Genomic DNA, 13,027 nt, shown 5'->3' on the forward strand with positions numbered 1-13,027 from the left:
TGCCATTATCACATCACAAAGACCAACCGTTATTTCCTCTATCAACTGATATCAAACCCCTTCAGTTCAAATCTGTTCCTATGAATGAATTTGTATTTCATATTACATTCTGTCTCATTGAGTTTTTGAGAGAGTGTGAAAGGTAACTTCTCTCATTAAATTACCTATGTTTGATGCTTGACGCTGAGCGAGACAATACCCAGACTAAGTTGAGCCGAAGTTGAATTTGGAATTGATAGAATAGGAGGTGGGGAATCCTTTTTAATCCAATTAAAAAACATGTTTTGAAGGTTTTATCTCACAGGATATACTGTACAGTAAGTTGCCCTGTGAATACCCTCAAGATTCTTATTTCCTTACGTCAAGAACTCCCATTTACCTGTTTACACTGCCTGAAGGAGAAACCTGAAATGTGTTGCATCCACACCACTTTCATTGTTTGTTTCTGTGGCTTGAATAACAGGTATGTTGACTACTTTAATCATTCATAGCTCTGGTTACCACACATAATCTTTATGACACTTTCTGGTCTCACTTTACTCCATGTCACCTCCAATGTTCCTATTTTCCTAACAAGTTATACCTCGGAAAATGTCGACACAAGGACAAGCGAAATGGACACTTGAAATTGCATGCAAATTCATGGCGGAGAGACTCATTTCACGGCTACCTTTAAAGCTGCTGGAGAGAGGGTGATGGACACACGAGATGGACACACAAGCTGCATATCAGATAGCAGGCATGGATCACTCTGCTATGTCAAAACCCCTAGGCTGTAGCAGAACACATGCCCCAAGGCATGTTGTATGTTAATGCCCATCCACATGTAACGGATGTGAAACGGCTAGCTTAGTTAGCGGTGCGCGCTAAATAGCGTTTCAATCGGTGACGTCACTTGCTCTGAGACCTTGAAGTAGTAGTTCCCCTTGCTCTGCAAGGGCCGCGGCTTTTGTGGAGCGATGGGTAACAATGCTTCATGGGTGACTGTTGTTGATGTGTGCAGAGGGTCCCTGGTTCGCGCCCGGGTATGGGCGAGGGAACGGTTTAAAATTATACTGTTACATTGATGCTGTTGACCTGGATCACTGGTTGCTGCGGAAAAGGAGGAGGTCAAAAGGGGGGTGAGTGTAACGGATGTGAAACGGCTAGCTTAGTTAGCGGTGCGCGCTAAATAGCGTTTCAATCGGTGACGTCACTTGCTCTGAGACCTTAAAGTTGTAGTTCCCCTTGCCCTGCAAGGGCCGCGACTTTTGTGGAGCGATGGGTAACGATGCTTCGTGGGTGACAGTTGTTGATGTGTGCAGAGGGTCCCTGGTTCGCTCCCGGGTATGAGCGAGGGGATTGTCTAAAGTTATACTGTTACACACAGAAACCCCCACTGACAACAACAAGCAAATCCAGTCCTCCTTCCTTATGTGAGCCCGATACATTGATTTAATTCACCATTGTTCTGAGGATTTCCATGCCCTACTTTGGAATTGGGATGTTAATGGGCCACTCTATTTGGTTATTCAACTCTGCCCTCAGTACTTGGTAATAAAGCACTCTTATAGTTATAATACAGTACAGGCTTAATGTGTTAGGGTGGGATGTATTAGTGATGGGCTGAAGCCTTATTGGGAATAAAGACAAGGATGAAGGTGAAATACGTAGCCCTCATTCACTCACAGTCAGCCTTCCACACTTCAGGCTAGCACTGTCAGTAAACTGTATACTGAACAAAGATATAAACGCAACATGCAACAATTTCAACGATTTTACTGAGTTACAGTTCATATAAGGAAATCAGTCAACTGAAGTAAATTAATTAGGTCCTAATCTATGGATTTCACATGACTAGACAAGGGCGCAACCATTGGTGGGCCTCGGAGAGCATAGGCCCACCCACTGGGGAGCCAGGCCCACCGACCTGGGAGAAAGGCCCATCCAATCACAATTACTTTTTCCCCACAAAAAGGGCTTTATTACAGATCGAAATATCCTCCGTTTCATCAGTTGTCCAGGTGGCTGGTCTTAGACGATCCCACAGGTGAAGAAGCCAGATGTGGAGTTCTTTGGCTGGCGTGGTTGCACGTGGTCTGCGGTTGTGAGGCCAGTTGGATGTAGTGCCAGATTCTCTAAAATGACATTGGAGGCGGCTTCTGGTAGAGAAATGAACATGAAATTGCTGGCAACAGCTCTGGTGGACATCAGCATGCCAATTGCCCGCTCACTCAAAACTTCAGACATCTGTGGCATTGTGTTGTGTGACAAAACTGCACATTTTAAAGTCACCTTTTATTGTCCCCAGCACAAGGTGCACTTGTGTAATGATCATTCTGTTTAATCAGCTTCTTGATATGCCACACCTGTTAGGTGGATGGATTATCTTGGCAAAGGAGAATGTTTATTAACAGGGATGTAAAAAAAATTGTGCACAACATTTTAGAGAAATATTGTTTTTGTGCGTAGATGTTTGGAACACTTGGTGTAATTTGTAAGGTGTTGGACTGTCAGAATTTGCTACAGGACATTATTTTGCTTTCAGTGTTTCATGCACCGCCAAATGTCACTCAAGAAGTTTCCATTAGAAAGAAAACACTGGACACACTGGTTGAATCAACATTGTGTCCCTTTCAATTAAATGTTGTGGAACCAACGTGGAATAGACGTTGAATTTGTGCCCAGTGGGAAGGTTCTGAAATTAACTGGAGCAATCTTATCAATGTTGGAGTATGAAGTGTAAGAAATTGCATAATTGAAAACCATAGTTCAGCAGTTTTTCTGATGTTAAACCAAATAATTGTTTGGTTCTAACTCAAAACACGTATTGAATTGTGTCTGACCCCAAGCTATTTTAGTAGTATTGTCCAATCAGCATTATTTTATATATTAAATATTACACTTTTGCATCAGGAGAAAAGTTCGCTATTTTCTCAACAAATAGGCTATTTAAATAGGCTAAATAAATAGGCTAAATAAAACGAGAGAGGAGTGTAAATGAAAACAGTTTGTGTGTTTTATCACCTGCTGTAAAAACCAGGCACCAGCTTCGTACCTGGTGCAATTTTTTGCTAAATCTGCCATTATGTTTTCGTCTGCCAGCAAACAGCTTTCCAGGGTGCGACAAACATAAACCAATTATTCATATGCTGCAAAGCACGACTGGGCACAATAGTGCTTGTTAATAAGGAACTTTTTTTTTTTTTTTACAGGGTAAGCCTCCCCTTCAGTGGTAAACATTTATTTTGGGAAACTATTTTCATAATTCTACCTGCAGACACAAACTATGGTCTCTCTCTCTCTTTATGTATCCATCTCTCTCTGTCTTTCTTTCTCTCTCTATGTATCTCTCTGTCTTTCTATCGCTCTCTATCTATGTATCTCTCTCTCTCTCTATGTATCCATCTCTTTCTGTCTTTCTTTCTCTGTCTCTTTCTATGTATATCTATATCTCCATCTTTCTTTCTCTCTGTCTTAATCTCTCTGTATTTCTCCTGTCTTTCTCTCTCCCTCGCTCTCTCTCTCTCTTTCTGTATGTATCTATCTCTCTTTCTTTATGCATCTCTCTCTCGCTCTCCCCGTCTCCCTTTCCCTCTGTTGATGACAAACGGTTCGCACGCGCTCTAGAGCGGCAGTGGAGATTTCCGCGCGCCAGTTGATGAAATAGATTCTCTGGAGCAGTTTCGAATCGGTTTCTCTACTGTTGGCACCAGACAGCCGCTAACCATCTTTACCAACGTCATCTTGACAAACTTAACTACTAAGCAGTCTAGCCCATCTTGGTAACTGCAGTTCTTAGACTACAGCTTTTACGCGTTGGAAGCTTGGAAGAAAACTTAAACTTCTGTTTTCTCGTGTTTTTAATGCTGTTACAGTTAAATATGCAAGCTTATGTCGCTTGGATTCTCATGTATGGAGTGACAGGTATGTTTAACCTAATGATATGTTGCACATCAGTTTGTTAACTCTGAAATTGGTGCATTGAAATTGTAGTTATTAAATAAATAGTTATTTATGCTAATGTATGGTTTAAGCCTGTATATTATCTGTTTTCCCCTCCAATTCTGGCATTGTTTGCATTTATTTTTGACTGGTCTTCTGGAAGTTTGCTTAGCCTGAACGTCTTAGACGTGTATATTGCAATAGATGCAGCTAAATGCAGCCTATACTGTAGCTTTGCTATCGAAAATACTGTGGGACACTTGACAGACGAAATTACGTTTTAGTGCTCTATAATGGCACGAAATGATAAAACCCTGGAAAATATTTTCGTTATGGTATCTAATTGCCTTCGCCGTTGTAGCCTGGTCTTATAGACTAAGCATAACATAGACACGTATTAGTATGATATGATTTGTATGGTTACATAAGACAGAAGGTTACTTTTAGGTTGGACGGATAGGCATACAACATTAACACCTAACAATCCAAAGGTTGCGTGTTCAAATCTCATCACGGACAACTTTAGCATTTTACTTTGAAACTACCTAACCATAACCATAACCTTAACCTTAACCTTAACCTTACTCCTAACCTTAACCCTAAACTTAAGCCCTAACCCTTAGCCTAGCTAACGTTAGTGTTAATCACCTAGCAAACATTAGCCACAACAAATTGGAATTTGTAACATCATAAGTTTTGCTAATTCGAAACATATTGTACAAATGTCAAATTCATAACATATTGTACATATTGCAATTTGTAACATATACAAATTGTAATTCGTAAGATATCAAATGAAATGGAAGATGGACATGGACACAAATTAATACATACGATACCATACAAAACATAATATATCAGACTAATTGGAGTGTCCTGGATTTACATGTATATTGTTATGTCTACCCCTGAGTCCCAACCTGGTCGCAGAGCATTTCGTATTAGTCTGTACGTAAATCCGAACACTCCATTTCTTCCTCAACTATTTCCTCAACTCTTACCCTATGAGGTCCGGAGCCTACTGGTTTTCTCTTCTACCTGATAATTAATTGCACCCATCTGGTGTCCCAGGTCTAAATCAGTTCCTGTTTAGAGTGCAACAATGAAAAAATGCAGTGGAACTGACTTTGAGGTCGAGAGTTGAGTTTGACGGCTCTACACTATACATTGCTTGATTTGTCAAATAACCTGAAATTAGGCAAACTAATATAATTTAGCAACCAGCAACCAATCTGCTTATTGCACCTTTATTGGCTGCTGGCTGCTGATGTTTCACATTGAGATATTACATTGCTGTGGTGCTGTTTATGCAGTTTGGAGAGACTCATCTGGGGTTGAGGAATATTATTCTCAGTCATATAAATAATGTATTTTCCCACCATTTGTTTACAAGAGAGCATTATGGTCATGGGACCTTTTTACATAACTGTTCACCTTATTTCAATGATGTGGAATGAACGCCAGTAGAGAATGATATAGAAACCATCTCCTTTATGATGCTCATACCATAGAGATACATATTGTGGCTCATACACTAAATATAACATGTCAGGATCTTGCCCTGGGCTTTTCTGAAATTAGCATGGCAAAGATTTTGGCCCTGAGAGTCATATTCTAAAATTACATTCCCACCACTTGCAGATCTCAAACAAATATTGATGAGTAAAATCAATGATTCAAATACTGTATTAGTATTGCATATATTGTATGACACATCTGAGAACATTTGCTTTATTCAGTATTTCCATGACAATTGTAGCTTGTTTAAAAGTGATGATCAAGATCATTGAGTAAGTGTTGAGCCTGCATGCATCAATTTCAATCAGTGAAATTAGTCATCCAGCTATAAGTGCTTGTCAGTCACTACATACCCTAGGCCAGGGGTCATCAACTATATTCAGCCACGGGCACATTTTTTCTTGAGTGGATGGTCGGGGGCCGGAACATAATTATAAATAATTTGTACTCTGCAAATTGACGCAAGAAGCCCAAACAGATATTGTATTTGTCAAAACATAACAATTTCAAACTTTGATTACATGGGTACACAAACACATACACTGAGTGTACGAAACATTAGGAACACCTGCTCTTTCCATGACATTGTATCCTGTATTGATGTCACTTGTTAAATCCACTCCCCTTCATCTAGGAGGAGACAGGTTAAATAAGGATTTTTAAGCCTTGAGACAATTGAAACATAGATTGTGTGTGTGCCATTCAGAGGGTGAATGGGCAAGACAAAAGAGTGAAGTGCATTTGAATGCGGTATGGTAGTAGGTGCCAGGCAGATTTAGTGTGTCAAGAAGTGCACCGCTGCTGTGTTATTTACGCTCAACAGTTTCTCGTGTGTATCAAGAATAGTCTACCACCCAAAGGACATCCAGCCAACTTGACACTGTGGGAAGCACTGAAGTCATCATGGGCCAGCATCCCTGTGGAATTCTTTGACACCTTGTAGAGTCCATGCCCTGATGAATTTAGGCTTTTCTGAGGGCAAAAGGGAATGAAACTCAATATTAGGAAGGTGTTCCTAATGTTTTGTACACCTAGTGTATATCTCTATTTACGAGTGGAAATACTTGGCAATACATTTCCTGAATTAACATCATTTTGAGATGAATTCCTAGTAATTTTACAGTCTTTCGTGTCTAAAATCGAATTCCTCAGAAGACGTCGGGTTTCACGATCCCTGCCCTAGGCTACTTACAGTCTCCCAAGTCATAGACTGTTTTCTCTGCTACCACACAGCAAGCGGTACCGGAGCGCCATGTCTAGGACCAAAAGGCTCCTTAACAACTTCTACCCCCAAGCCATAAGAATGCTGCTACAACTCGCTGTTTATTATCTATGCATAGTCACTTTGCCCCTACCTACATGTACAAATTACCTCAACTAACCTGTACCCCCACACATTGACTCGGTACCGGTACCCCCTGTATATAGCCTCGTTATTGAAGGTAACCTGGAACCGGTTTAAAAAATGAATGGAATTAGTTTTGTGCCAACAAAAAAGGGGGTTAAATATGTGTAAAAAATATATATTTCATGAGATATACTTTATCTCCTAGATATAGGACAGACACTTCAAAACCTGATTTCTTATTATTTATTTTTGACTGTCTGTAGCAGTAAAGGCCAAATTCATTATTTTGTGAAGTAATTTTGTGTATATTTTTTATACCTACAAGAGCCCTAAAATTCTAAATAAATAGCTAAATTATCCATAGTACGGCCATCTTAAAACAATTCTGACAGGCAGGCTCTGATAGGCTAGACCACCCTGTAATTCACAGCACAACAGTTGTCACAAATTGATGAAATTAGATGAGCTCCAATGAATGAAAATTATATGCAAATATTTGGGGTGAAAAAAGGTAGACCTCCTACAGTATCCTGACTGACAAGTCAGCCATGTTAGTGACAGGTTGCTCTGTGGCTCGGTGCTGGAAAGTGTCCACATTGACAGATGGACTGAGAGACTGTCTAACATCAGTTGACATCAGTTGACCAAAATAACTTTGCCACAGGGTTATTTGGGACACTGCAATAGCACTTTCTTCCTCAAATGTGATATTTAATGTGCATGGATTTTGTACACAGATCAAGAGATATTCTTAGTATTGACTCAGATAAATTTTGCATGAAAAAGTAATTGAGCACACAGGCTACATGGAAGGTAGATGTATTTCAAAGTGTCCCATGCAGACTAACGTAAAGTTCTACTTCATTCCCAAAACAAAGTGTCTCATGCAGACTAGTGTAAAGTGCTACTTCATTCCCAAAACAAAGTGTCTCATGCAGACTAGTGTAAAGTGCTACTTCATTCCCAAAACAAAGTGTCTTATGCAGACTGACGTAAAGTTCTACATCATTCCCAAAACAAAGTGTCTCATGCAGACTGACGTAAAGTGCTACTTCATTCCCAAAACAAATTGTCTCATGCAGACTAGTGTAAAGTGCTACTTCATTCCCAAAACAAAGTGTCTCATGCAGACTGACGTAAAGTTCTACTTCATTCCCAAAACAAAGTGTCTCATGCAGACTGACGTAAAGTTCTACTTCATTCCCAAAACAAAGTGTCTCATGCAGACTGACGTAAAGTGCTACTTCATTCCCAAAACAAAGTGTCTCATGCAGACTGACATAAAGTTCTACTTCATTCCCAAAACAAAGTGTCCCATGCAGACTGACGTAAAGTTCTACTTCATTCCCAAAACAAAGTGTCTCATGCAGACTGACGTAAAGTGCTACTTCATTCCCAAAACAAAATGTCCCATGCAGACTGACATAAAGTGCCACTTCATTCCCAAAACAAAGTGTGTCAAATGTTATTTTGCTTCAAACGTCAGATTTGATTTGGGGTTGATCTGGAACTGCAATGCAACAGATGGAATGGGACGTGGACTCATCTCAGCATTGAACTACTTTAAATATTGGAAAATGTGGACTATGACTTCACATATTTGATGTCAATTTCCGTTGCTTGAAATGGAAACATTATGCACTGTAAAAATAAAAATAAAAAACACCTGCAAATGTTGTTGTTTCAACTATTTATTATTAAGTACAGTAACTGGTTCCCTAGCGTTTTTTAGTTTACTCAACTTTTCATTCCAAGTGTTACTTGAACAAAAGAAAAACATAGCTCCAATTTAAGACAGCTGTGACAAAAATTCTGTCAATATAACATGTGTTTGCTCAACTGAAATTCACTGCATCACCTGCCATGGTGGGAACAGATGTTAGACATAAACAGCTTTGCAAGTCTCTTTGAATGAGTTTCCTTGTTGCATCATGCATTGCTGTATCCAGAATGATGTTCCTCTAGAGACATGGTTTCAAGAATTGTTAAGGAAACATACTCTTATTAGGATGGATGAGCAATGACTTCTGAAATGATACAAGACACCAAGAGGACTGCAGTATTCCTCAGTATGTTGGTGGCTGAAGATTACAGCCGGTAGATTGGTTTTCCTACCTGTGATTTTATCTTAGTGTATAAGCTCTGATGGATGGTTGGAACCATCCTTCTCCTCTAACACAGTTCTCCTCTAAGCCATCTTAAATTCAAGTTGGCGGGATCATCCTAGATTCTATTGCTCCTACTGCTGTACAACCAACCAACCCCTAACTGCTTTACAAAAGAGGCACTTACAACAACATAATGGGCATTTTACCTGGTTTTCCCCCGTTTGTCACACAGAGAGCGTAACCAATGAATATTCCCAGCTGGAATTGGTTGTAATTAAGTGAGGCATGCTTGACACATGGTCATCATGGTTTACTGACCAGATAACAACCAAAAATATGGTGCCATTCCCAGTTGTCTTGATGTTATCATGCTGGATGACCAACACAGTTAGAGGAGAAGGATGGTTCCAACCATCCATCAGAGCTTATACATCAATATCTCCACGATTGATTTTGAGAGCAGTGAATTTCTCAGAGCGAGTGTGAAACTAGGTCCCTCACTCATGTCTCTGTTGTGATGAAGTGCATGGCTGAGGTTAGCCAAAGCCCTGAGGTTTGCACATGACTTACCATGTCCATCTTTACAATACATTTACATTTCAGTCATTTAATAGACGCATTCAGGGTTAAGTGCCTTGCTCAAAGGCACATCGACAAAGACTCCTAGTCACCCCACTAAGCACTGAGATGTCACTATCAGGTGTTAGGGTTCATGTAGTCTTCATTCTCACGATTCCAGCATGATAACATCAAGACAACTGGGAATGGCACCATATTTTTGGTTGTTATCTGGTCAGTAAACCATGATGACCATGTGTCAAGCATGCCTCACTTAATTACAACCAATTCCCGCTGGGAATATTCATTGGTTACGCTCTCTGTGTGACAAACGGGGGAAAACCAGGTAAAATGCCCATTATGTTGTTGTAAGTGCCTCTTTTGTAAAGCAGTTAGGGGTTGGTTGGTTGTACAGCAGTAGGAGCAATAGAATCTAGGATGATCCCGCCAACTTGAATTTAAGATGGCTTTGACATAAGGAGCAACACTTCTCCTGGTCCATTGGTGGAATATGGATCAACATGGAAAAGAGTGGAAATTGAGGTTCAAGTCTGTATTGACAAATGCTTCAGTAAGCAGTCAGAGCTGTGCTATTCAGAAACAAATAACGGACTACATACACGATGATGTGTGGGTATATTTCAGAAACATACACTGCATTTGGAAAGTATTCAGACCCCTTCTTTTGTTTCACACTTTGTTACGTTACAGCCTTATTCTAAAATGTATTACTTTTTTTATCGATCTACACACAATACCCAATAATGACAAAGCGGAAAACAGTTTTTTTTATGTTTGCAAATGAAAAATAGAAATACCTTATTTACATTAATATTCAGACCCTTTGCTATGAGACTCGAAGTTGAGCACAGGTGCATCATGTTACCATTGATTGTCCGTGAGATGTTTCTACAACATGATTGGAGTCCACCTGTGGTAAATTCAGTTGATTGGACATGATTTGGAAAGACACACATGGCCACTCTAACAGAGCTCCAGAGTTCCTCTGTAGAGAAAGGAGAACCTTGCAGAAGGACAACCATCTCTGCACCACTCCACCAATTAGACCTTTATGGTAGAGTGGCCAGACGGAAGCCACGCCTCAGTAAAAGGCACATGACAGTCCACTTGGAGTTTGCCACAAGATTCTCTGGCCCGATGAAACCAAGATTGAACTCAAGATTGAACTCTTTGGCCTGAATGCAAAGTGTCACATCTGTATGAAACCTAGCACCATCCCCATGGTGAAACATGGTGGTGGGGGGATGTTTTTCATCGGTAGGGACTGTGAGACTAGTCGGGATCGAGAGAAAGATGAACAGATTAAAGTGCAGAGAGATCATTGATGAAAACCTGCTCCAGAGCGATCAGGATCTCAGAATGGGGCGACAGTTCACCTTCCAACAGGGCAACAACCCTAAGCACACAGCCAAGACAACGCAGGAGTGGCTTTGGGACAATTCTCTAAATGTCCTTGAGTGGGCCAGCCAAGGCCCGGACTTGAACTCAATCGAACATCTCTGGAGAGACCTGAAATTAGCTGTGGAGTGATGCTCCCCATCCAACCTGACAGAGCTTGAGAGGATCTGCAGTGAAGAATGGGAGAAATTCCGCAAATTCTGGTGTGCCAAGCTTGTACAGTGCATTGCGAAAGTATTCGGCCCCCTTGAACTTTGCGACCTTTTGCCACATTTCAGGCTTCAAACATAAAGATATAAAACTGTATTTTTTTGTGAAGAATCAACAACAAGTGGGACACAATCATGAAGTGGAACGACATTTATTGGATATTTCAAACTTTTTTAACAAATCAAAAACTGAAAAATTGGGCGTGCAAAATTATTCAGCCCCTTTACTTTCAGTGCAGCAAACTCTCTCCAGAAGTTCAGTGAGGATCTCTGAATGATTCAATGTTGACCTAAATTACTAATGATGATAAATACAATCCACCTGTGTATAATCAAGTCTCCGTATCAATGCACCTGCACTGTGATAGTCTCAGAGGTCCGTTAAAAGTGCAGAGAGCATCATGAAGAACAAGGAACACACCAGGCAGGTCCGAGATACTGTTGTGAAGAAGTTTAAAGCCGGATTTGGATACAAAAAGATTTCCCAAGCTTTAAACATCCCAAGGAGCACTGTGCAAGCGATAATATTGAAATGGAAGGAGTATCAGACCACAGCAAATCTACCAAGACCTGGCCGTCCCTCTAAACTTTCAGCTCATACAAGAAGAAGACTGATCAGAGATGCAGCCAAGAGGCCCATGATCACTCTGGATGAACTGCAGAGATCTACAGCTGAGGTGGGAGACTCTGTCCATAGGACAACAATCAATCGTATATTGCACAAATCTGGCCTTTATGGAAGAGTGGCAAGAAGAAAGCCATTTCTTAAAGATATCCATAAAAAGTGTTGTTTAAAGTGTGCCACAAGCCACCTGGGAGACACACCAAACATGTGGAAGAAGGTGCTCTGGTCAGATGAAACGAAAATTGAACTTTTTGGCAACAATGCAAGACGTTATGTTTGGCGTAAAAGCAACACAGCTCATCACCCTGAACACACCATCCCCACTGTCAAACATGGTGGTGGCAGCATCATGGTTTGGGCCTGCTTTTCTTCAGCAGGGACAGGGAAGATGGTTCAAATTGATGGGAAGATGGATGGAGCCAAATACAGGACCATTCTGGAAGAAAACCTGATGGAGTCTGCAAAAGACCTGAGACTGGGACGGAGATTTGTCTTCCAACAAGACAATGATCCAAAACATAAAGCAAAATCTACAATGGAATGGTTCAAAAATAAACATATCCAGGTGTTAGAATGGCCAAGTCAAAGTCCAGACCTGAATCCAATCGAGAATCTGTGGAAAGAACTGAAAACTGCTGTTCACAACTGCTCTCCATCCAACCTCACTGAGCTCGAGCTGTTTTGCAAGGTGGAATGGGAAAAAAATGTCAGTCTCTCGATGTGCAAAACTGATAGAGACATACCCCAAGCGACTTACAGCTGTAATCGCAGCAAAAGGTGGCGCTACAAAGTATTAACTTAAGGGGGCTGAATAATTTTGCACGCCCAATTTTTCAGATTTTGATTTGTTAAAAAAGTTTGAAATATCCAATAAATGTCGTTCCACTTCATGATTGTGTCCCACTTGTTGTTGATTCTTCACAAAAAAATACAGTTTTATATCTTTATGTTTGAAGCCTGAAATGTGGCAAAAGGTTGCAAAGTTCAAGGGGGCCGAATACTTTCGCAATGCACTGTAACGTCATACTGAAGAAGAACCAAGGCTGTAATTGCTGCCAAAGGTGCTTCAACGAAGTACTGAGTAAAGGGCCTGAATACTTTTGTAAATGTGATATTTCAACAACAACAAAAATTATACATTTGCAAAAATAAAATAAAAACAGTTTGGTTCGTCATTATGGGGTATTGTGCGTAGATTGAGGGGGGAACGGATGATTTAATCTATTTTAGAATATGGCTGTAACGTAACAAAATGTGGAAAAGGTCTGAATACTTTCCTGGTGCACTGTATGATGTGTGGGTATATTTCAAAAACATG

General features: G+C 40.4%; 1 protein-coding gene across 1 annotated transcript in view; it reads left to right on the forward strand.

Annotated features, from left to right (window-relative positions):
- The first annotated feature begins 3,584 nt into the window (after positions 1 to 3,584).
- LOC110488935 (relaxin family peptide receptor 1) overlaps positions 3,585 to 13,027 on the forward strand; it is a 94,489-nt gene continuing 85,046 nt past the window's right edge. Inside the window, exon 1 of the mRNA XM_021561419.3 lies at positions 3,585 to 3,906. Within this exon, the coding sequence (XP_021417094.1) occupies positions 3,846 to 3,906 (61 nt within the window). The 5' untranslated portion in view covers positions 3,585 to 3,845. The remainder of the gene's footprint in view (positions 3,907 to 13,027) is intronic.

The sequence above is a fragment of the Oncorhynchus mykiss genome, chromosome 14 (genome assembly GCF_057628025.1).
Source record: "Oncorhynchus mykiss isolate SJ-2025 chromosome 14, ASM5762802v1, whole genome shotgun sequence".
NCBI lineage: Eukaryota > Metazoa > Chordata > Actinopteri > Salmoniformes > Salmonidae > Oncorhynchus > Oncorhynchus mykiss.